The sequence below is a fragment of the Zootoca vivipara genome, chromosome 1 (genome assembly GCF_963506605.1).
Source record: "Zootoca vivipara chromosome 1, rZooViv1.1, whole genome shotgun sequence".
Taxonomy (NCBI): Eukaryota; Metazoa; Chordata; class Lepidosauria; order Squamata; family Lacertidae; genus Zootoca; species Zootoca vivipara.
The window spans coordinates 58,901,693-58,927,789 of NC_083276.1; the positions used below are offsets into that span (position 1 = coordinate 58,901,693).

Consider the following 26,097-nt stretch of genomic DNA (forward strand, 5'->3'; position numbering starts at 1 on the left):
CCATGGGGTCGCAAAGAGTTGGACATGAATAAATGACTAAACAACAACAACAACCCCCCAGGTTCTAATGTGAGGGTTGTAAGTTGCTTTAGGCTGCCCTGGGCAGGATAAAGCAACTAAAAAGTTCTATGAATAGATAAAATATACAGTAAATTGGATATACAGTAAATCGGAAATCCTGATGGAAGCATCTTTATTTTGAAAAGATTCACCTGTATATTCTGCTGTAGAGGGAAGAGTTTTATATTTTCAATCGCTTCAATAATTGTCACGGTGATCTTATTCATTATTCTCCAGAAAACTTCATCAGAAAATCCCATGCAAAAACATTTTGCTTCATAGGCAGTAGTTTTTGTAACCAGGCATTTATCTGCATCTGATGACACAGGCTCTTGTCTACAAAGGCTCATACCACCATAAAATTGCAGTTACAAGACTCAGAAAACATGTGTGAAGTCACTCCAGAACAAAGTCCAGATGTGTAGCTGTTGCAGTAAAAACAACAAAAAGCCTTATGGCACTTTAAACACTTACAAACTGGGAAGAAAAGATTACCAGGGCTTATTTCTGAGTTGGGTTGGTTAGGTCTGATGTTATAACAGCATTAACTCAAGTAAACAGCAAGTGTGAATGGCAAAGTGTTCTATTAGTAGGCTTCATGCATTAATTAATGAATAGTTGTAAATGAGTTAGAGAACTCAGCAATAAAAAGCCAAAGTAATTGTAATGAATCTAATATGACGAGAAGCTTAAATGCTAGCTAGCCAGTTGTTGTTATGCATATTTTTCATGGCAACACAATGGGTAAGTAGTTAATGGGTTTTCCTTTCCCTCTAGCAACTGATGTATTGACAATGTTTATGTGTTCTGAATTCATTCATAATTTCCCCAACATCTGTTTCCCCTTGTTTTCCCAACAGTATCCTTTGTGTCCTGGGAGCTAGAATTATATTCATTAGGGGGCTGAATGCAGGACTCATACCTGTTTTCTGTGTCATTGAAGAACCATCAATGAATAACAAGAGCATTATTTTGCACATTAATTGGGATGCTTAAGTGCCCATTAACATCCCATTAGGGCTGCTAACAAGCTTTTTAGTCTGACATGCATTTCATGTACTGGTAAAAAGCTCCTTGGCCCACCCCCACCTCTATCCTTCCTTGCTAAATGTCAGCAGTTTCAAGAAAAGGGTTTGTGAAATCCTGATAAATGTTATTTTTTAAAGGAATTGTATGGATGTGCCCTTGCCATCCTACCCTTTTAAATTAAGGCAGAATGTGTGAGCAGCACGTCTCTGTGGAGTCAACACACAGCACTAGAGGATGAGCTGTCTAAAGGTTGCTTGTGGGAGGAGGGAAAAGGTCATAGCAAGGATTTTGCCAACTCCATATCCAATCTTATCTCTTCCATTTTGTTCAGGGAGTTCCTTATTAGGGAAGTTCTGCAAGAGGATGAAAGGAACTCCTTTTTTTTTACTGCTTTTTTATTTAAAAGAAGAAGGAGGAAAGAAACAAGTGTCAATTATACCTGGCAACACTCTCAGGATTTCTTCTGGAGGCAAAACACATCTTGAGTTCAAAAAAGCTCAATTAAATGAATGTGTCCAAAATGGGCTGTATTTTAGAAAATGATGGGAACAAAATAGGATTTCTGGTTTATTTTTTTCTAGTAACACTGCATTCTGTTGTGTTTCTAAGCTGATGAAAGTCCCCATGTTTTCTATCATACGCAGGAAGTTCTAGCATACTTTGTATATCTTGTATGCTTTGTATATTGTACAGCATAATAGTCACAATCTGTTGCTGCAGGAGCATTCTTAGAGTTTGCCATGTAGAAGTTATGGGATGGTTCATCCATGCATGAACAGATTACCCAACATTTGGTGACTTGTAGCTGAATTGGTGAATTAAATCTCTGGAAAACCATTGTAGAAAAAGTTCTGCTTTGAAGGAATGGTGAAAATGATTGTGGAAGTGATAATGCAGTTAATCTACCATGGGCCCCCAATAACTTTTTGGCCTTTTGCATATTCATTTAATTTATATCCCATTTATATCTCACCTTTCTTTAAGGAGCTCAAAGCAGTGTACATAGTTATCCCTCACCCTCCATTTTATGGTCTCAACAAAGAGGAAAACAACTACCAGACTTTTAGAAGACATCTGAAGGCAGCCATGTTCAGGGAGGCTTTTAATGTTTAATAGATTATTGTGTTTTATTTTCCTGTTGGAAGCCTCCCAGAGTGGCTGGGGAAACCCAGCCAGATGGGCGGGATATAAATATTATTATTATTATTATTATTATCATCATCATCATTATTAACAGCCCTGCGAGGTAGGTTAGGCTGAGAGATAGTGTCTGGCCCAAGGTCACCCAGTGAAAGTTGATTCATGATTGAATATGTATTCTTTTTATGTTATTGGATTTTTGTCTTTTTTGTATTTTTAATGTATTTTCCGTTTTTTGTGTGTGTTTGATTTTGTATTTTTCTTTGAAATTATTCGAATAAAGATTTATTTAAAAAAAAGAAAGTAAAAAAGAAAAAAGAAAGAGTAAAGTGAACTTCATAGCTGAGTGGGGATTTGAGCAGGCTCCAAGAGATTCAAGTTGATATAGCAAACAAAATCACCAGAAGTAGAAAATGCTCCAAAGGTAGTTGGCAAAGATTTTATGTTAGGATTGTCTGAGATTGTGGGGTGGGCTGACATCAGGTCTCCATAACAGGCCTCCGTAATAATGTCAAGTGGGTAGACTTCAAGAAACTGTAATGCTAAGTAATAACACTGTTAAGAGAGGCAGGGGCGGCAGCACAATCATTGCAAAGGAAGGAGGGACAGGGGTCAGAGAGGACTGAGGGCAAATTCGTGGAGGATAAGGCTGTTGATGACTACAAGCCATGATTTGTGCCCACAGTTGGGCACAGTAATGCCTCTGAATACCAGTTGCTGGAAACCACAAGAAGGGAGAGAGTGATCTTGTGCTCAGGTCCTGCTTGCAGACTTCCCTTTAGCAGGCATGGCCAAACTTGGCCCTCCAGCTGTTTTGGGACTACAATTCCCATCATCCCTGACCACTGTTCCTGTTAGCTAGGGATGATGGGAGTTGTAGTCCCAAAACAGCTGTAGGGCATCTGGTGGGTCACTGTGAGAACGGGATGCTGGACTAGATGGGCCATTGGCCTGGTCCAGCAATCTCTTACTATGTTCCTTTGTTCTAAAGCAGGCATCCCCAAACTTCGGTCCTCCAGATGTTTTGGACTACAATTCCCATCTTCCCCGACCATTGATCCTGTTAGCTTGGGATCATGGGAGTTGTAGTCAAAACATCTGGAGGGCCGCAGTTTGGGGATGCCTGTTCTAAAGGCTGTGGAGGGGGAACAGCAGTCATTGCAGGGGTTGAGGGGTTGGGGGGAAAGGGTATTGGGGCTATCAGAAGTAGGGGACAGTAAGGAAAACAAAATTAGACAGGAGGACATGTGATTGAAAACAAGAGAGCAAGCAAGCTATATGAATGGATGGTGAAATAATTGAGGAAATAAGAGCTGCTTATTGGTTCATTGTCGATCAGCCAGCTGGGCCCTATTGGATCTTAATTGGCTTCTGTTTAGGAGGCCATTCTAATTCTTCCCCTCTAAGTCAGAGCAACCCTGGGTCACATCCACTTAGTTCAAGGAGCTGCTGAAAACCACAGGGAAGCACACTGAAAATACAGATATGGCCCAGAGCCTTCTTCCATATCCTTCCCTGAGCTGCACGTTCTGGCCTGAACCTCCTTGAGGCACAGTTGGGAAGCTGGGTGACAACATCCTAAGTGGCAGGCTGTGTAGTGCTTCCACTGGGTCAGCAGCAGCACGGAAGGGACAAATTAAATTCAGTTAAAAGGAAAGCTCTGAAGGGCCTGGCAGTTTGCGTGAGCACTGTGCTTAAGAAGACTTATGTAATTCCCTGAGAAATCCCTTTGGCCTCACATCCAAGGTTCTCTCCCCCTCCTCATATTCATTTATCTTTTCATTTGTCATTGGCTCATTGTAGCTTCCTTTGACCCTCCTGCAAATTGTGCATCTAATTTCCAAAGCCCGCCAACAGGCTGCGACCCTCTCCCTCAGATTTCCAACCTCCTGGAGGTGACCTTTCAGCGGGGCACTCACTCCGGCTAGTTCAGAAGGTTTTGCAGTGCAAGGTATTTTGCTGCCACAAAAGCAAATGAAGAAGAGTCCTTTATACCTTTTAGAAAGAATTAAAAGCTCGTTCTATAATGGCCAAGTGAACCTGATGAATTTAAATGTTGATATAACTGTGCAGGTGTCTGTCCTCATCTGCTTTAAAACTGTAGCTCAGGGAAACCTTTTGACTTCTTTGTTGGTCTCTGAGGCTGGCAAAAGTTTTGCTTTCCAAGCAGATCAGCAAATCCTTTCAAGAGTACAATAGCATGTTATGGGATAAGAAAGAAAATGTGCTTTGTGTGCTCCTGGATTAGTGCTGGGCTAAAGCATAGAAACCTGCTAGCTGGACATATCCTTAATTTCCTTAGACTCCATTGATTGGATATCTGATGTGGTGACCTTAGACTGCATACTGCACTACCATCAGCCCAGGACAATCTATGTTAAATATAAAAGGAAACCCACCCCAAACTTCTCAAAACCAAGGGTAGCTGTGTTGGTCCATAAGGGAAAACCCCCCTCTGAATTCCAAAGTTGGGCAATATCTTTCTCTTTATTAGATATAGCAGTTTCCAATCAGACTCTAGTTGTGAGCAGTGGATAGTGGCCCTGAATGGGCATGAATATCCAGACAATTCACCATCAAAATGTGTACCCAGTGAATTCAGTGTTGCAATGGCAATGCATATAGATGTGTACCTACAATGGCTGCACATACACAGAAGCCAGTTGCAGATATTGGCAAATATTTCAACGAGTGAGTGTGGGTGGCTGTACAATACTGATTTCTGTCCTGAACCCAGCTGCCTAATCCACAAGGCAGATCTGCATGTGGAAGGAGGATTCCCTTCCTGCATCTGATGTGGATGTGCATCCTCATCTGCACGGGCATGCTTGGTCACAGCTTATTGAACTGGCCAGAAGACTGTTTGACAAGAATGGGGACTTGTGCATCCCCCTGGGGCAGGAGTGACTGACCCATGGGCCACACATGGCCTGCTGCTTATTTTCAGTGCATATATGGGTGGGGAGGATAACAGAAGGGGAAAGGGGGGGAGGAACGAGAAAAGCCCTAACTGTTGGAGCAGTGGAAGAAGGAAGGAAAAAAGCCTGTTGCAAGCAATCAGTTCTGGCAAGAGCAACTTGTCCATACAACTGCAGCCTGCTGGGTGGGGTGGAAGAGAGAGGGAGATGCATGTATCAGAAAGAGAGAGAAAAAGGTGGTGGAAGGAAGGAATAGAGAAAGCGGGTGTCCCACCCACTGCTGGGCTTGGTTCAACCCACCACTGGCATGCAGCTGCTGGCATTTCCCCAGGGATATGTGGCCCTTAACAGATGAAAGCAGTGCATGCCGCTTGACCATTGGTTGTGGTGTAACTTTAACTGGCTCAGTGGCAGCATCCTTTAGGCTGTCTTACACTGTTTGATCTTCTTGCAGTCCATGGGACTCTCAAGAGACTCCTCCAGCTTTTGATTATGGTGCTGGAGAGTCCCATGGACTGCAAGATCATCAAACCTGAGGCTCCAATACTTTGGCCACCTCATGAGAAGAGAAGACTCCCTGGAAAAGACCCTGGTGTTGGGAAAGATTGAGGGCACAAGGAGAAGGGATCGACAGAGGACGAGGTGGTTGGACAGTGTTCTCAAAGCTACTAACTAACATGAGTTTGACCAAACTGTGGGATGCAGTGGAAGACAGGAGTGCCTGGTGTGCTCTGGTCCATGGGGGCACGAAGAGTCAGGCATGACTAAATGACTAAACAACAACAACACTATTGAAGGCAGGTGGGAAGAAACATTGCCTGAAAGAAGGAACAAGATTGGGGGCATGTATATTAAAAAAGAAGCAAATTATCTCAGAACTTCTGTCATTACTACAAAGGCTGCTTTGCATGTAAAAAAAGCAGAGGGGGTTGTGCTATCACCGTCAGGAGAACCACCAGCAATAGCTCAGTCAGTAGAGCATGAGACTCTTAATTTCATAGTCATAGGTTCGAGCCCCATGTTTGGCAAAAGATTTCTGTATTACAGAGGTTGGACTAGATGACCCTCATGGTCCCTTCCAACTCAACAATTCTATTCTTCCCACTGCAAGGACACTCCCCTGCCCCCAGCAGTTCCTGGCTAGGAGACACCTATCCTCAGGCCTGTGCAGAGCTTGTCTGAGACCCAGGGTGGGAGTCTTGTTCGAATAAAGAACAAAAAAGCAGCTGGTCCCTGCTTAGCCCTCTGAGAGTTGGGGCAAGTGTACCTGGTCCCCAACCCTACTCTGCCTGTGCTCCATCCTGAGAAAAGCCCAGCCACCCCTGTGGGTTGGGGTGGGCTGGCAGGCTGCTTCACAATGTGTAAGCCTGGTCTGCTGCATTTAAGGGTCCTCTTGCTTGTCCTGCTGAGTGGGCCCAAACTTCTGCCCCAAACTGCTATCCCTGATGGCACCCCTAGAAAACCATTGCCAGGGAGAGTATGCTGCATAGATCAATGTCTGATAGCATCCAGTAGCTTCATATGCCCCAAGGATGCTGGAACAACTGATTCCCTGCCTAGGCAGAGGGCTGGACTTTGAGCTCCCTTTCCACCTCTGTGATTTGATTGAGAAAGGATTCCTCTTGCAGTTTTGTAAAAGAGAAAATGTCATCCAGTGCTGCTCCTTCTGGATGTACACCTGCCCAAATTTGAAAGGAAAATTAAAGTCCCATTGCACCAGGTCACCCTAGAGCACGTGCTACCTTTCCAGCTGATGGCTTGTACCATCCTAGTTTCTTCTTCATTAAATCAAACACAAAACCTCAATATTTGCTCTTGAATTCGCCAGCTCCGTTTGCAAAATCGGCTGAAGCAGGGGGCAAGCAATACTGGGCGTTTTAACTCCCTGCTTGCCCTGCCCTCGCTCCCTCCTCGCATGCGGGCCCGTTGTTCTGCGCGCTGCTCCCATTCTTCCCCGGTTCACGGATCAAACTCTCGCCCCGAAGGGGTTAAACGGGATTCTCTTCAGAAACGATGAACGGCCCATTGAACCAGGAATGCCCAATCTGCGAAGTGCTTGTGGTTGCGGGGGGGGGGGGGAGCGGGGAGGGAGACTTCCTTGTCCTTCTTTCACTCCTGCAGCCCCAGCTGCCTCCTCCAGCTCATTTGAGGAGTTGTTTGATTTGGCCTGAGTGAGAGAAAGAGAGAGGAGTTGATGCATTATGGTCTTAGCTCTGCTCCGTGCACGAGAGAGCTAAGTTTGCAGAGAACACCGTCAAGATGAGCGAGGCTTTCCTTAACCCAACAGAGGGGAATGAAGCTCTCTGTAGCGGCTGGATGTTAAGGTACTGGAAGCACGCGTGAGATGGACGCGTAGCCTGGCTGGGTGCTGGCTCCTCTGGGCAGGTGCTGCTGGCTGGGTGCGCTGGCCGAGGAAAATGAGTGTGATGCTATGGCGCTGGGAACAGAACAACATGACCATGAAGTTGGTAAGGATTTCCGATTGCACGCTGGTGATAACTGGAAAGAGGAAGTCTGCTGGAGACCCTCTCGCCATGTGCCTTGGGCATTTTGTTTGGATGGCATTTTTGTGTGTGCTGTTTTCTGGGCATCATTGCTGGAGTTTGGCTCCAAGCGGCGTAGCGTTCAGAATAAAGCTGTTAAGCAAAGCAGGAGTGCAGAAGCAGAGGCCGATCTCCCAACGGATCTCCCCCCCCTCTCTCTCTCCCAGCGCATGGCTGCGCCTGTAGTTTGATCTTTCCTAGGTTAAGCTTTTTTCAAAGCAGAAAAATAGAAATCGATGGTGCTTATATTTTGTTCTTCAGCTTCTTCTTCCTGCTTTCCCTCCCTCCCTCCCTGCTTCTCTGGATTGCCTCAGTGCCTTTGGTGTAATAAGAATTCCTCAAGCGCAGGCATTTGGGCGCTGGGTTTGCTGATCGCTTCGTTTTGAAAAAAAAACCTCCCCGTGAATTTCCCCAAGAGAGTTAAAAAGAAACCGCAGCTCCTTGTTTGTAAAGAGAAAGTTTGTGGGTTTCCCATTTCCCCCAGCGCAAATGAGATCAGGAAATCCAAACGTCTGCCTGTCTTTTCCAATTACTCCCCGTGCCAAGATTGGAACTGTGGGTTAAAAAACTTAGGGAGTCTGCACATTAGCGGCTTTTGGAAATCTACTTCCAAACCTGAGCCAGCAACTGCTCTTTTTAAATAGTGTTATTCTTTATCCATCTATTGGATTATATTAAACAATGGAAATTGCACTCCTGTGCACATTTCACTTTAAATATGTTTCCTATGAAGTTTAGAATTCAATACCAAGGGTTTGTTCCAAGTGTCAAGGGGCCCCAAACTAGTGTATGCCTGGGAAATTGGTACTGTAGTGGAGAAAGTGCCTTAAGAGCATCATTCACGTGGAGCATTAATTGAAACCCATATCTCTATGGCTGTCATTCAAAATTACTTCTCATCTTAAAAAAAATCATTTACATTTGAAGGACTGTTTGGGCAGTCATAATCAGTTTATGGATGATCTTGCTGGATACAAAAGCCATTCTTGCTTGGGAGATCAGGATGGTTTCCGATTTGGCATGCATGAGTGCCTCTTAGAAAATTGAATTGTTATTGTTTTTGAATTGGCAGGAAAGGGTGCATGTTAAGCACAAGGGTTGCCCAAGCATGGCTTGAGCTGCTGCCAGGCATGCTGAGATGAGAGGTGGCTCTTGTTCCAGCAGCCTGCCTTTTTATGCTCCGGAAATCAGGAAGCTAAGAGAATGGGCTACGCAGGTGTAGCAAATGCCCTTTCTGCAAACATAAACATCTGAGCCACTTTGGAGTGGGCCTCCCAAACAAAGAGGAGGAACTAAATGCATGGGGAAACTGAGCCAGCTTTAAAAAGTAAAGAGGGGAAAGAAGCTTTGAAAATGCAAGGTGGGGTATGCCAGCAATTTTAGCCCTTGATATTTTGCCAAATAGCCAAGAACACTTGGTTCAACAAGCAGATCTGTGAGATCATATCTCATGGGGTCACAGAGGTAAAATTAAGATACAAAATATCTTAGGTTTGTATTTATGATATAAATAGATCTAAAGCAAATTGATACAAGCAAGAAAATTCCCCCCCCTCCCATTTTTGGCTCCTTTACATTTACCAGATAGATAGACATAAACTACTTCAGGTGATTCAGTGATTATTTTTCTTTTATTGGTGTTTCTGACTTTTTAAAAAAGGGTTCTGTCAGGACAGACAGCAAGGCACAGATCTGTGCTTACAAATTACCTATGAATGCTGAGGATATCTGAGAAACACTGTCTCTGGCCTTTATATGGACTTTTGAGTATCCAGTAGGTACAATGGGCTCCTCTGTGGGCTTTAGTGATAATCAGATACAACTAACGCTGTTTAATATTTATTTAGCTCAATGATGTGCTAAGCTCTGGCAGTGAAAGCTTACAGCCACACATAATAGGCTAAAGGCCCAATGCCCAGAAAGTGCAAAGGAGGTAACATGGACCTGGGCATGGTTCCATATCCCACATCAGCTCATGGTTGTGACATCTTTGCCTTTCAGAGGCCAGACCTTTATTTACTCAGTGCTGTTGCCCACCAGGCTTGTCTCATGTCCACTAGAGGGAGCTTGCTGGACCTACCTTTCTCTTTCCATTTTGGTGAGCTGGGATCAGTCTCCTTTCTTCCCTGCCTGTTGGAATTCACTACCTCTTAGCTTTGCAGCTTCTGCATGCATTTGCATAGAAAAGATAATTTTACATAATGTGGCTTTGTGTTAGAATGAAGGAAGAACCTGTATCTGCTAGGATTTTCCCTCAAAAAGTAGAGGAGCCCTTCATGGGATGGATCTAGTGGCTCTTGTCCTCGAATCCCTGGCACCTACCAAGCTGCTTTTCTTTCATGGGCTAAGAGATACAGAAGGGCTACATGGAAAGGATTAAGAGCGCTCTCCCCCATCACCATTCCTCTAGTCCTGAAGGCAGTCTCTGGAATCTTATTTTCACATTAGGAAATGGTGGAAACGGTGGAAAAGAGCTACATGTGTGCAATGTCCAGTTTGGCTCCAAAATGACAAAGTTTGTTGATGTTGCATGATGTATCAGCCCAGTAAGCATCGGTGACAATCCTAAAGCCAACTAGTGAGGACTGGCAGTTCACTTTAGAAAGCAGCAGCAGCATTGTAGTTCTGGTTCAGGGATCAAATAGTGCTCAGAAGTTTCTTCTGAGTGGCTTTACAGCCACTTCTGCCTGGTGTAGGCAAATCTGCCTGCTTGTCATGGTTTTATTGGACTCCGTGAGACCTAATTGCTTCCTTCTCTTTTCTTTCATGGTGGCAGTGCTCTATATATGTTGTAAACACTTTTCTCTTGCTTTATTACAGATAGCACAGAACGTAGAAGAGCACTGAAATGCTTTCTACACTTTGTTGCACCTGGTGTGCATGTCATGGTGTTCCTCTTGGGTGATTTACTATATGTCTTAAATACTTTAGTGGCTGTCCTTGGCTGTCCTCAGGGAATTTCTTCTTCCCCGGTATCCATTTTTTGTAGTCATTTTGGCCAGGGAATAAGGCTGAAGCTATGTGGAATGCCTCTGTTTCTGCAGCAACAGATGAGCTGCCTGCTTTATTGAAAACAAGAAGTTTGGATGTTATGTCTCAAATGTGGATGACAAATCAATGGAGGCTGGTCTGTCAGGGGCAAATGGGATGCTGCCTCACCAACCTTAGTCTTCCCTCAGCCAGCCCCCACCTGCCTGCCTTCTTATTTATAACCAACCCAAGAGGTAGCACTGCCTATCAGCTTTCTCCTCAATCTCAGTATCGTCACTGTGGAACTCTGCAGAGGAAGACGGAGGCAAAACTACCAAGGCATGGAACCAGCAATAGGTGGAACCAGAGTCAATGAGAGGCAGTCAAAGTAAACTATTTCTAGTTTTGACCTCATCATCCATGCTTAGTTCCACAAGGGCAACACTGAGATTTAGGAAGCTGGCAGGGCAACCTCATGGGCTAGGCAGGCAAGAAGGGGCTGGCTGAAGGCAGAATGAGATTGGTGAGGCAGCACTCAATTTGACTTAATGGACCAGCCTCCCCTGGAGATGGCCTGTTCTCTTGCAAGTGCAAGCCATAGTGCATGTGTGTTGCCTCATCCTCTAGCATTGTTATGAGGAACAGACAAGAAGCTTGTGCTTCCATAATAGGCTTGATTCTCTTTCATGGCCCATGCTGACCCACACTGCTATGGAGAGAAAAGCAAAGGTTAACACTTTGTAGATATTGCATTCTGAGCCAAACAGATGCTGAAATTATTTATTGTGCTGAAGGCTGTTGTTAATTGCAAGATTCCAATTAGATGATATTTAGTTGTCACTTCTTTCTACTCTAAGGACTGTAAGGACAGGAGTTTTACAAGGTATATAAATATATGTGTAGACAATTATATCAGTCTTTCAACACCTGGAGATTGCTCATTGCAAGAAAGGTTTCCAGGTGCTAACAAGTACATCATCAACTTGATCTTTCTGAATGGCTACAGGGCTAAAAATGGAATGAGTTATTGAATCAAGACTTGGTCGGGTTCATCACATATTCCTCCCCACTTAGCATTGATGGGGAGATAAAAATCACTGTCTCTACTCTTTCAACAGCAATCTTTGAAGCAAAGAAAGAATAATTTCCCTCTCCATCACATCTATTTCCGATCTTCCTCCTGTGTGTATGAATGTGCATGTTTATGCACCTTTGTGTGTGTGTGTGTGCGTGTGATGTGTTCCTGAATGTATGTCTGTTTTTGTGCAGGTGTGGAGGAGAGAGTGAGTGTATATGCGGAGAGTGTGTATGTGTGGTCTGCAAGTGTGACCTGTGTACTTCTGTGTGCACATTCATTTATTATTTACTTAAAACGTGTATAAATGGCTTAACATTTAAAAAATAAACTATCATTAAAACAAAAATATGACAGAAAAACAGAAAAACAATAGTATAAAAGCATATATAAGTAGGAATCCATGGCGGGCAGAGGGGAGTTTTGTGGTCACAACTGTTTTGGTCATAAGAAGCACTGGCTCATAGCCCTTGAAGGATTGGCCAACCCTGAATGCATCTCTCTGGTCCAAAAGGTTAGCCGCCCTGCTCAAAGCAATAGTAAAGGGTTAGAGCGTGAGCCCCTCTCACTGTCTTTGCATAGCACGGAAACCCAATACAGAAGTGGTTAGATCGGGCTCTAGCAGCTTCCAGAAAAGAGAGCACACTTTTTGCACAAGCTGTGATTGGTTACAGCTGCATAGCGAGATCTCTCCCAGCATTGCTCCCCAGAAGCTAGTATTCAGGGGCATTTTGCCTCTGAATGTGATGCTTGCATATATTGCCATCATGACTAATAGCCATTGATAGGCTTATCCTCTAAAATTTTGCCTGCCCCCTTTTCAAGCTTTGTTAGCCTCTCTCTCTCTCTCTTCTCCCCCCCCCACTTTCACAACTCTTACTTATTTTACATACTTGCCATTTCTTTCTCATTCTCAGCTTGTTCATGTATATCTTGCCCTCGTTTCTGACTCTGGCTACTACTGTATATAAGCTGGTTGCTAGCAGCTTTATTGATGCTGTTAATATTTCTGCTTCTGAAATATATTGTTACATATTAATACAGTATTGTAAATATTTCTTCTCCGTCCCCCCCTTTTTTAAAAAAAGTGCAATTAAAGCAAATATCAGACAATTAAAATACGTACAGAAGTGATTAATCCAATTCCTTTATAAAGAAACCATGCTTCCTTTGAAACATAATCAAGGTTTATGTTATCATCTGCTATCAGTTTACATGTAGGAAGATAAGCCCTGCATGGAAAAAATGTTTATGTGAAATTCTAGACAAGGCAAACATAATGATCTTTTTATGCCTTTAAAAGGGGACCTGACCTTTAATCATACTGATAACCTGCTATTTTCCGAGAAAGCACCACATTTATGTTTCTCTCTGAAACGCAATTACAGCTTGCATTTGGTTCCCAACTGCTAATAGCACTGCATGCTCCACAGAGTATGATGGGAATATGTGCAAACCGACTCACTATTTTGCCATTGAAACCTCACTCTGGCAAAGATCAAGGCAGCGGCAGAAGTGAGAGACCCCCACTTTCTGTTTGTTCCCAAGACTCTGCTAGCTGTGAGCTGAAGAAAAAGCACTCTTCTTTTATTGACATGCAAATAAGCACGGCAAGCTTTCCTCTTCATGTCTAGAATCTCCTTATCCAACACTGGCATAAACCCTAGAATTCTATAGGGTTGCTGTTGGGAATTGGGAGGCAGACAGGAACTGAACAGGTGGCTTACCTCTGAACTGCTTCTGTTGCAGAAGTACCACTTCAATGTTAACATTCCCCCCTCCATCAGTTGCGTACTCAGTAACACTGTAGAGTTTTGCTTGCTCCCTTCCCCCTACCCCCTGCAACTGTGGGAATGTTTTGCTGTGTCTCAACAAGGGAATATTTGTTTCTAATTCCAGTCCACTACTAATTCCAGCCTAGTAAGGTGCGCCTTTGTAGGAATGATCAATAGCTAACATGGCTGAATGCATCATACATGGAATAAAACACCACAGCTATTAATACAATAGCAATACTAGCTTTATTTATTAAGTATATTTTTACCCCACCTTCATTTTACAATCTCAGAGCAGGTTACAATTGAACAATCCAAATAATAAGCAATCCAACAAAGTAACAGAGCAGATGAAAACATTCCTGAAAACAACTGCAAGTAGGGTTGCCAGACTCAATAGAGGACAGGACTTGTGTGCCTTTAATTGCCCTGCTCTCTTTTGAGTCTGGAAACCTTTTGAGTCTGGAAACCTTGTTTAGCAAAGGGTCTGCTGGTTTCTCTTTAAGGTTTCCAGACTCAAAAGAGAGCAGGGCAATTAAAGGCACAAAAGTCCTGTCCTCTATTGAGTCTGGCAACCCTAACTGCAAGATCAGCCACAAAACATCCTGTGGAGGCAACACAGCACCTCATAACAACACAACTAATATTGATGTGCATATCACATATTTGCAGGCTATTCCATGGAAATGTTTTCCATTGGTTTCAGTGGGCTTTTGACTTCAGCTTTACTGTTGACATCCACATGGTACACAGGAGTAACAACCTGTAAGCAATTGCATAGATTGAAACACACCCTCATGTTAGAAGATTGTTGAGTGGAATGTTGTTCACATTCTCAAAACCACATACCATGCTCATGGAAGGAGTATGTAAATTGCGCTAATTTAGCATTAGTTACAGGTAGGTAGCCGTGTTGGTCTGCTATAGTCGAAACATATATATATATATATATATATATATATATATATATATATATATGGTATTGGTATGAATTTTCTGAAGAAGTGTGCATGCACATGAAAGCTCATACCAATAACAAACTTAGTTGGTCTCTAAGGTGCTACTGTAAGGAATTTTTTTAATTTAGCATTGTATCTATGTGGCAAGTGAATAAGTACTTTCTTTTGTCTTGAACTTTCCAACATTCTATTCCTTGGGTGCCCCTGAGTTCTAGAATTATGATAGAAGGAGGGTGCAGGGAGGAAGCTTTCTTAAAACCCCAACAGGAAAGTCTGTTTTCCAAAGAAGACTTATTGCTGGTTTGGAAGCTAAAGTGTAACTGGTGAAAACCCTTTTATGGATTTGTGTGGACTCAGAATGGGTTGATTTGCATGCAACATCACTTGTGTGTGGTGTCTGTGTCTGAGATGAATGTAACAGAAAGCATCTCTGTGACTCATTCAATTTTCAGAAGCCAAGTAGTACCATGGAAAGAACAAAGATCAAAGGCGAGTGAGTGTGTTAACATTAATCAAAATTAGCGGGAAAACAAGTTTGATTTGTATTTATTTATTGCCTGTTTAAAGTTCTCCAGGCTACTGTTTGGAGTGTTAGAACATCTAATATGATTTGCTCCCATCTCATTCACTTGCAGCTGGGAGAAGAATGAGGGAGGGCAGCACTGATCCAAAACTGTATGTCTGACCTTCCACTAAGAGGCCTAGGATACTGGGGGAGGGGGGGGGGTTGGCCACAGGAATGTTCTAAGAAAAAATGTTTGAAAGGAGAAAAAAGGGCAGAATGACTCTGAAATACTTGTGCTTGGATGTAGTTATTTTAAGTAGTTCTCCAAGCAACAAGAGAATAATAAGTCCAATAAATAGTATCTAAAGTTTGACATGACTTATGCAATATTCCTCTCCTACCAGCACCACTGTGCAACCTATGCTAGCAATGAACAGGTTTGCTAGATGAAGGGAAGCTGCTATTTGGCTAGGCATGAGACAAAAAGTAACATGTGGGTTGACTGGCATGTGGAGTGGTAACTTCTTCTCATGGCAATAGATTTAGACATTGCATACATTTGCCACAAATATAGATTGTCACAAGCACTGAGGGGAGACGGGGTCAACTGACTGTGAGGGGAGTGGCTATGAGAATTCTTCCCTCACCCAGGTATAGCAATCGTCAACAGGTTTACCATACCCATTGAGTCAATCACCCATCTCCTACTACCCTCCTGAGAAAAACCCCACCGCTCCCACTATATATAAAGGTTTTGTGACTTCTGTTTCAGTGTATCTGAAGAAGTGTGCATGCACACGAAAGCTTATATAGTACCACGAACAAATTTAGTTGGTCTCTAAGGTGTCACTGGACAATGTGCCTGTACTATTTTGATAAAGGCTGTCAATCACCCATGGTTCTTCTCGCCATGCAGTTCCTGGTCAGGAAGCTGGTTCAGCCTGCATTTTTACACTGCTAAGCTATCTTGCACCCAAGTGAAGACTTCAAGCATTTAGTAATCTCCTACATTTACCAAGTCTAGAAATTAGGGGGTTGGGAATCTAGTGTTCAGGACTTTCAGGATAATTTGCCTCCCCCACAGAGTCGTACTGGTAGTAATATTGTAAGTGTTTTGTGGATCTAGCACAAAGGCAGAATAGAAATTCATTCATTCAATAAATGTTGCAATACTAATAGTGGGCATCAGCACAACTACCTGACATTGACTTAAATGTGACCTGTGCAAACAACCTAAAAGGAAATAGAAGACGAGCGTCACAACTGTACTTAAAGGATGGTGCAATTTTTCCTGGACCTTTCCTGTTGGTAATGCTCTTCTTGCCACAATAGTCCTCTCTTCTGTGACCACCCTAAGGCTGACATTGTAATTTTTACACTCAACCACAATGCTGTTGCACAAACAGCCTGCATAATAGATTTCATTGAGATGTAATCTCTTGCTGGAGGATTGCCAGCCCAGGATTGCATTTTCATGCTCCCATTTCCCTCACAATAGCCTGTTTATGCAGGTGTCAGAACACAGACCTGACCCTAGAATGTGTGCTTGGAAGGCTGTCTTAGCACCATGGTGTACCTCCCCAGCTCCTTACAGCTATTGAAAGTAATGCCAGCAACCTACATTTTTGACAACCCCAAATCTGACACTTCTCCCCCTCCATCAGAATCTCCACGTAGGCTGCATGTCTCTTAGCAACACCTTCTGTTTTTATCATAACCACAGCAAGGTTACTATGACCTCTTTGCTACCGCCTGCTTTGTATATTTGCAGAGAATGACGTGCTGTTCAGGTGTTGTTGTTTTTAAGGCTCTGAATGCAAGATACTGCTGCAAATAACTTTTGATCTGAATTCTCTTGACACAAGGATTTTAACACTCCTTGCGGCCAGCTTAGTATGTGTATGAAACCCGAGATCCATCCTGCTCCTTTTTAGATTAACCTTTTGCCATTACATCAGTAAAAGAATGATGACTAATGTAACTGGATATAATAGGCATCAGATAACCTTTCCTGCTTTGTTTTTCTAATCTGTTTGAATCTGCAAGGGAAAGGCCAAGTGAAGAAACTGAGAACATTTCAAGAAGGAAGCAGGGCAATCCTAAACACATTTGCATAATTGTAAGCAGCATTTTCACTCAGCAACTTCTCTCAGACTCTGGACCTCCTTACCAAAGGACAAAGGTTTATCCCCATTTCTGATAACCTGCAGGCAAGCAAAGATGTTTTTTATTTAGAGAGTCCTTTGGCCTATAGGCTGACTTAGAGAGATATGTTGAAAGTGTTTTTTCAATTGGTTGTTTCTACTATGTTGTTGCTTGATTTGTTCTTAAGTTTATTATTTCAGTTTCTTACTTAACCTTTGCCACAAGGTCTCAGGGCGGGTTACAGCAATTTAAAATACAACAGTTTACAATAAATGCAATAAGATGGGTGTGTGTGTAAGAGAGAGAGAGGGAGAATCCAACATAAATAAGGTCGATCTTCAGCATGTGGCAGAAACTACATAATGAGGGCACCAGATACACCTCCGTGGGGAGGGAGTTTCACAAGTTAGGGCCTGCCACAAAGAATGCCCTCTCCAGGGTCATGATGAACCCAAGCTTTTGAGGGTGGAGAAACTACCCTCGGCTATTCTTTACACATGGTTTGTAGGGAAAGAAGCAGTCTTTCAGATACTTGGAGCTTGAGCTGTTTAGGGCTTTTAAACACTAATGTGAGCCCATTGAATGGGGCCCAGGAATGAACTGGAAACCAATTGCAATTTTCATTATATATTTTTATTGAGTTGATGAGCCCCATCAGCTGAAGCCTTGCACAATGACTTCTGCTTACCCCACAGGGCTTTCCTTTCCTCCTCCTGTGCCACCCAATATTGGCTTGGGGTCGGGGGTCGGGTGAAGCCCTGGAACAGCATGTGGGAGGGGGGAAGGGATTGTCTCATCTGGCAAACCCAAATGTTTGCCCCGATGGAACGATTGCCTTAGTGCAGGCATCCCCAAACTTTGGCCCTCCAGATGTTTTGGACTACAATTCCCATCATCCCTGAACACTGGTCCTGTTAGCTAGGGATCATGGGAGTTGTAGGCCAAAACATCTGGAGGGCCACAGTTTGGGGATGCCTGCCTTAGTGCAATGTTGATTTCCTCCAATTATATTTGTGTTTTATTTTTATCTAACTTGAGCATCATATGGTGGAAAGACAGTATACAATAACATAAAGAAATAGAACTCTGGGGCCCACAACAACACCACCACCAACATGGAAGCAGCTCCTTATGAGTTTGTCTCCTAGAAAGGTCATGGGAAAGGGAGACAGACCAAAATGAGCTAAGGGAGAGGAGAAGGCTCCCTCTGTCTGCTGATGTCCTCTTGCTTCTTGCTTCTCCTGGAAAGAGGAGAGTGATAGCTGTCTTTGCCAAGAATACATCAGGCTTCCTTGAGCCCCCACATTTTAGATGGTCCGCCAATAAAAATAGTTGCCAACCAACAAGGAAATAATGTGTTTGATGTTGATCTACAGTATATTCTTTTCAAGGAAAGGTTGAAACCTGTTTAGCTGTGAACATTCTTGGCACAAAATTGGATTCTTATCATTGCAGCAAGGATATCCTTGCAAACACTGACATATTTTTAAGAACAGTTGTGAGATGAAAACATTTATGCCCTGGTCATATTTTTCTTTTTGGGATTTCTGTTTGTTTTTGTGGAAGGACTCACTCACTTCTGTCCTGTACAAACAGAATCTCCGAGGCTGTTGACTCACAGGCTGATGAAATACTAGCAGTAGGGAACTGAACTTTGTCTATCTTTTATTCTTTACCTCACAACTACATGGCTGGGTGAGGCTGGTGGGAGTTGCAGTCTAGAACATATGGTTGGCCAAGGCTAATTTCGGGACATAAATGGTCACAAGCTTGTGTCATTACTCCCCATTCTGTCCCTAGCATGCGTTACATACCCTTGTTATAAGGGACTATGTGGAACATACAGGTGATGGTTAGCAGCAGGTTCTACTCCCCACCATCCATGTTTAGAAATACACGTCTGCAATGTAGGTGTAAAGGCAGGACTCACCACAATTGGGAACCCTGAGAAAGCAAAGCTGCAGATCCTGTGGTTCCCCACAACCATGCATGTGCACCAAAGCACACTGCAAATCTACATTGCAGTGCACATACAGCAGCAGGTGGAACCTGCCACTATCACCCCAACTCAGACACTCAGAGATTAACCTTAATAACTGAGGAGGGCCCTTACAGTGCCTGACAGGCTGGGATGTATGTAGGTGTGAAGCAGAGTTTTGGATGTGAGTGATAACATTTTGTTGGGAGAAGCCAAGTGAGTATAACCTATTTCCCTCCCTCCCTTCCTCTGTGGCAATTCTGTACTTGTAACAGCATGGGCCATAAAATAAAAATGCTAGATCTGGACCTAGGAAAATTAGGTTCAAATCTCTACTCATCTACATGTACTCATCTACATTTTCATCATGTGGCCATCTGCGCTTTACTGTCTTGCTTACATGCAGGGGTGCCAACTTGAATAAAATATTGGGGGCGCCAGTAAAGCCCTGCCCCGCAGTCACTAGACTTGTGCATGCACACCATTTGAATGGCAATGCCCATCACCTTTGCCCCCCAACCCCCTCAAATATTTTAATTGGGGGCCAAAGGAACCTCGGCCCCTAGGAGCTGGCTCCTATGTATACCTATCTGTAATAGGAATCCAGATAGATAACTATAGAATGAAACATTGCCAATCATTGTTTGTGGAGTAACTTTGTGCACTGGAAAATTTATGGGCATTGTGGTGTGACCCACAGCAATCTCCCCCATGGTTCTTTCTCAAATAAATAAATAAATAAATAAATAAATAAATAAATAAATAAATAAATAAATACTGGCACATCAGTGCCTGTAAAAGCTTTCCACATCTGTTGTGAGCCTTCCAAACAAAGCTGCATACATGAGTACTGGCAACAGGACACAGAAAATTCCCTGAAATATTTGGACAATGAGAACTACTCATATAGCATTGACTTCCTGGCAGCAAGGAGGAGACATGTGACTCAGGCCAACAATTTTAGTAGAAATGTAGATGGTGCAACAAGGGTACTGAGTTTCCTTTCCCTGAAAAAAAGAATAGGAAGCAGATAGTGCAGACTTTACCCTGCTACAGCCAACCTGATATATTCCAGTTGTAATTTCGTCTTGTTCCATGTGACTAATTGGTTCTGATTTATATTCTAGCAAATAGGTGATCAGTATGTCAATTTTCTGCCCTTGTGATTGGGTGTTTAGTAATGTGATATTGAGAGGTGAGAGGAAGAACTGTTTAAAAAACTGGGTTACACAGCTTTCTTTTGTGTTTGATTGTAGGATTTATATGCCATCCAACAAGAGAAGTTCTCTTTGTGACCTAGAATTAAAGTTGAAGACAATCAAATACTTGGATAAAACCATAACACATGAACTCTAAAACAGAATAAAACAAGTAACAGAGCAAATCTCACAGCAGTACACCCCCCCCTCCAAATCTTGAAACTGGGAGGGAACTAGTAAGCACTAAAAGAATGAAAAGTTGGGGGGGGGATAATGGGTCCTCTACCACAAACTGTGTGCAGAGAATGACTGGGAAATTAGCTTTGTAAATCCATTATGGGCTTGTTCAGACAGGCATATCCAGTACTCAATCTGCATCATCAAGTGATGACTTCCTTGAATGAGTGGGCCATTGAGTATATTAACCAGCATTTCCCAACACCACCTTTAGTGGTTTTGGTGGAATTTGCCATATATTGCTCTGCCCGCCATCAAATGTAGAAAAATCAAGAAAGGTAAGGGCATATATTATATCAGTCCTGAATTGGCCAAGCAATTATGTACTGAAAAGGATCAGCATTCTTATAGTGGGATGCAGGTACAGTATATCTTATTTAAGCCTCAGGACACTAAAACCAAGGCAATTTTGTATTCCCATAATACAAAGTACAGGCCTAAAATCTAATTTTGAGATGCGCTCATGGGTCTATTTAGCTCCAGTCCAACAGCTATTTGGAAAGAATTAAAGGTAAAGGTAAAGGGACCTCTGCCTATTAGGTCCAGTCGTGACCAACTCTGGGGTTGCGGCGCTCATCTCATGTTATTGGCCGAGGGAGCTGCCGTACAGCTTCCAGAACATGTGGCCAGCATGACAAAGCTGCTTCTGGCGAACCAGAGCAGCACACGGAAATGCCATTTACCTTCCCGCTGGAGCGATACCTATTTATCTACTTGCACTTTGACGTGCTTTTGAACTGCTAGGTTGGCAGGAGCTGGGACCGAGCAATGGGAGCTCACCCCATCACAGGGATTCGCACGGCCGACCTTCTGATCAGCAAGCCCTAGGCTCTGTGGTTTAACCCACAGCGCCACCCGCGTCCATTTTGGAAAGAATTAGACCCTCATAAATGTGTATTTATCAAGAGGCAAGCAGCTGCAAATGTGTGTGTAGTTCAGATTGAAGCACACAATGTGTATCTTTTGTACCTAGAAATAACTACCCCCTCCAAAAACTTTCATTTGAACTAACCCTGAATCTCTAGACTTCCTTTTAGCAGTTAATTTTGGCTTGTGTTTCAAAAAGTTTTAAGTTCTGCTCATGTAAATTTTGAACTCATTTAGAATGCTCCCTCTGAAGAGTGCAAGAAGGTTTATATCACTAAGGCTAGGATATCTGTTCTACATGATTTCACTTTCTGCTCAAAATATGTCTTTAATGCTCTTATCACTATGTGCCTTCTGGGTTCTTGAAGAGAATTTGCCAAAGACGGAATGCTTATTTAGGGATAGTAATTACATTTGGAAAGACTCTTGCATGCTGAAGTTTAAAACTGCAAGGGAGGAATTGATTCAAGAGGATAAGAGATTATGGAGTTTGGAGAATTAGGATTTGATCAACCAATTTTTCTCCAGCAGAGTCCTCCGCCTGACATACATTTGTTAGCTATTTTAACACCTATTGTATTTCACTTGCACACATATGTGCAAAGTATAGCTGCAATTTTAAGAAATAATATTACAGTCTCAAAAGTTTTTCCTTTCTCTGTATGAACCAAACTATTCATTAGAATCAGATTTTATTAAAACTGTTTCATTAGAATAAGAAGGGCCATAGCTCTGTAGTAGAGCATCCACTTTTCAAGAAGAAAGTGACACATTCAGGGCTATTTTTCAGCCAGAGCTCTCTGGAACTCAGTTCTGGCACCGCTCAGGTGGGCATCATTTTGTCCACCGAGCTGCTAAAGTATGGGATGGTATGAAGTGTGTGTCTGATTTTAGTGTGGGAAAGGAAGCTGTGTTATCTCCCTTTCTCCCATGTGATATTATTGTCTTTTTACTTTCACTTCTAGCTCTAGATGTGACTGGAAGCAAGATGCCAAGCTCTGTCTTTATACGCCCAGCAACAGAGTTTTATTCTGTATATAGCCCTAAATAAAGTAGTTGCAAATCTACTTTATGGCTCTCTATATCTGTGTGTGCTGTTCTTCATGGACACGGAGTACAGTCACATATTACATCCGAGTGGCTGGGGGCAGACTCACCGCTAGCCCCTGCCCGGCATTCCGACAGGTGACACGTTCAGGGCTATTTTTCAGTCAGAACTCTCTGGAACTCAGTTCTGGCACCTCTCAGGTCGGCATCATTTCCATTTTAAGTGATTGCGTGAGGTGTTCATGGTGAGTTCTGGCACCTCTTTTTCTAGAAACAAAGCACTGGTCAGGTTCAATCCCTGGTACCTCTAGTTTGGTTTGGGTATGTCCCCTGTCTGAAACCTTGGAGAGCAATTTCCAGTAAGTCAGCTAAATGGCACAATGATCTGACTAGGTAGACTATAGCTTCCCATGTTTGTTATTAAACTTAATTACATTTATATTCTACCATTTCTACAAGGAGCAAAGTGTGGTGTTCATTGTTCTCTTCCTCCACTTTTTAAACTCACAGCAACCCTGTGAAGTAGGTTAGGCTGTGGAGACATTGACTGGTTCAAGGTCATCCAGCTAGCTTCATGGTCCAACACTCTAACCACAACCCCAAACTGGTGCCAGTCAGTCACAATATGAATCACCAACCTGTTGGGACCCCCCATCCTACTGCAGTTAGTTTGGGAGATGAAATCATCTTCAGAAAATAACAGAATTTTTTTCAGTTGTAGTCTCGGGATTGTGGAATGACTGTCCTCAGCAGGGTATTTAGGCATTAAGATCAATTAAAGAGAGGTTAGGACTTTATTTTATTTTAAGGTCTCTTATGAGAGGCAGAGGGCATCATTACTGGTGTTGCAATAAGGCTTTTGGGTGGAATTGAAGGCAGTGCTGAAGCAAAGGTTCCATCAGCACAAGGACAATGGAATGTTCCTTGGACAATGGAATGTTTCCCCCCTCTTGTCCCCCTCCGTGTCCCCTAAATCTGTTCTACGGGTTCCCCCAATCCTCTGGAACAGATTTGGACACATCACAGGGCACACACAGGGCAAAAGGGAAGTCCCATTTCTCAAGTGGAAATCATTTGACTCGTGCAATTCCTTAGCTGAATACCCCCTTCATCTTTATTTTATTCTGGTTTTAAGCTAAAGGTAAAGGGACCCCTGACCATTAGGTCCAGTCATGGACGACTCTGGGGGACGACTCTGGTTGCGGTGCTCATTTCACTCTATAGGCCGAGGGAGCCAGTGTTTGTCCACAGACAGCTTCCAGGTCATGTGGCCAGCATGACTAAGCCACTTCTGGCAAACCAGAGCAGCGCACAGAAACGCCGTTTACCTTCCCACCAGAGGTATTTATCTACTTCCACTTGACGTGCTTTCGAACTGCTAGGTTGGCAGGAGCAGGGACCGAGCAACAGGAGCTCACTCCGTCGCAGGGATTCGAACCACCGACCTTCTGATTGGCAAGCCCTAGGCTCTGTGGTTTAGACCACAGCACCACCCACGTCCCTATTCTGGTTTTAATATAGTGCAATTGAACTTTTGGAAAGTTCTAGAAATGTTTTCAATCAATATTAGCTAGTGCTATTATTGGTAGGGAGTTAAATAAATACACTTTGCTGAACTTAGAACAGTTTGCCGGAAAAAGATACATTGCACGTGTCAAAGAGTTTTCCTCTGAAGATAAATATGCAAGTTTATGTCCTGTAATATGGTTTTGCCTTATTTGTCTGTCATGCTCCATGGTCCTAGTCTGATTTGCTCCTATTATATGACAAATCACTCTTGGCCTGAATTGCAAGAAGATAATTTGCTGTCTTCCTTATTGTGCTACACTAATGTTGCTGCCAATGATAATAACCATAATCACCTTTGTAAATAGCCTTTATGAGTGATTACTTCAAAACCCAAAGAAAACTGGGCTGATTTTTACAGAGACTTGTATGGCAGTCTTGATTCTCCTTTACTGCCAAGACAAAACGTGTGCATGCCCTTGAAATACGTATGAGAGAACAGAAGTGTGGCCAGCAACTACAAGCTATTTTGAAAAACTTTGTTTGCTGCTGTGCCCTATACCCCTTCTGTTCATTTATTTAAAACATTTGTAGGTCACCTTTGAGAGTAAAACTCAAGATGTCCTTCATAACTGAACACAGTAAAATACAGTACAATATAATACAATACCACAAAAATTTCCAGACTCCAGTAAAACTGGCAATGGTAAAACAACCAAACAGCCCCAAACTTAAATAAATACTGTATAACTTTAACAAGATATATCTATATCTATATCTATATCTAGTTCCTGGGACTCACATGTGAAGAGAGCACTCTTGTGCTCATGTTCTGCTTGTGTGTATCCAATAGGCATCTGGTTGGCCACTGTGAAACATGTGTCTGGGGTAGATGGGCCTGTGCTCAGATCCAGCAGGGCTCTCCTCAAGTTCTTAAGAAAACCCACCAGCAGCAGAAGAAGAACATATTATAATAACAGAACAGAGCGCTATTCAAGAACAGGTTAATGAAAACAGGCAAGGCTTTATGCTTTCCTAAACACCCAGGAAAGGATTAAATTAATGAGTCCTGTAAGCAGAAGACTTTGCAAGGATTTCCACTTGTGCAGTGGGACTTTTCCCTCTCTCTCCTTGCCCCCAAATTGGCTTAGGGGTCAGAAGAATTCATGGAACAGGGGCAGGGGCAAGCTGAAATGGAACCATCACCTTAGTGTGCTGTTGATTTCCTCCCCTTGAAACAGGGGTGGACTTTAGTAATCTTTCATAATATGGTGCCCTGTGCAAGGCCAAAATTTAGTGCCTCCAAATGGATCTTCTCAATTATGGATCTGCTCAATGTTGCACCCCTGCACCACCCTAAATGCATCACTGCTTGTCAGTAATGGACCAGCAACTTCACCAACTCTTCAGAAGTCTCAGCTGGTTTGTCATGTGATACCACAAGGTATTAGGGAGGCTGGATAAAGTTCCTGTGCAACAGTGCTGGAGCCTGCAATCAAAATGGCTGGGGAGAAGACACCCAGTCATGCAGCTTCACTGTAGAACAATTCGTGCCATAGCAAGCTGCCTTAGTGTGACACTGGCCATTGTGCTTCCTGCTCTGTCCTGTGGCTTCAGCCCAAGACAGTTTTTTGAGAGGAAGACCATCCCCTGGAGTGGAAGAACTACCTGATCCTAAGAACTAATTCTGTGTTTCTATATAGTTCCTGCAGCTTACATGCAATGGTAACTATGTGAGGCAGGAGAGATGGGCCATGCCTGCTTGTCCTGCACCACCAGCATCCCTGGCAGCCCCTCAAACACAACCCTCACCTTTGGAGCCATGTCTACAGCAGAGCAGTCTGCTGTATATGAGTAGGTTACTTTTGCGAAGTGGAACCAGAGCTCTCCAGGCTCTAACTCATGGGGACAGCCTACACATACACTCAGTGGACTGTGCTGCTGGAGATCTGTTTTCAAATGAATGGGCAATACTGCGAATGGACCAACATGAGGCACTACAGTGGAGACAGTGCCTAAAGATACCGCAGATTTAACAGTTTTGCTGCTTGTGGCCAGCTAGGAAGAGAGAAACATCAGCATTCATCAATGCACAGACTTGAGGTAAGGTACTTGGGTATTTATACCCTTTGCAACAGATCCAA

The 26,097-nt window shown here is 43.1% G+C and overlaps 1 protein-coding gene across 6 annotated transcripts in view; it reads left to right on the forward strand.

Annotated features, from left to right (window-relative positions):
- NAV2 (neuron navigator 2) overlaps positions 1-26,097 on the forward strand; it is a 538,652-nt gene that overhangs the window by 308,686 nt on the left and 203,869 nt on the right. The window contains exon 1 of one of the 6 annotated variants that reach the window (XM_060275162.1): positions 5,621-7,615. The exons of 4 other annotated variants lie outside the window; for them this stretch is intronic. In XM_060275162.1, coding sequence (XP_060131145.1) covers positions 7,565-7,615 — 51 coding nt within the window. In that variant the 5' untranslated portion in view covers positions 5,621-7,564. Of the gene's footprint in view, positions 1-5,620; positions 7,616-26,097 lie in introns of those variants that run through there. One more of the 6 variants, XM_060275166.1, reaches the window with a different exon arrangement.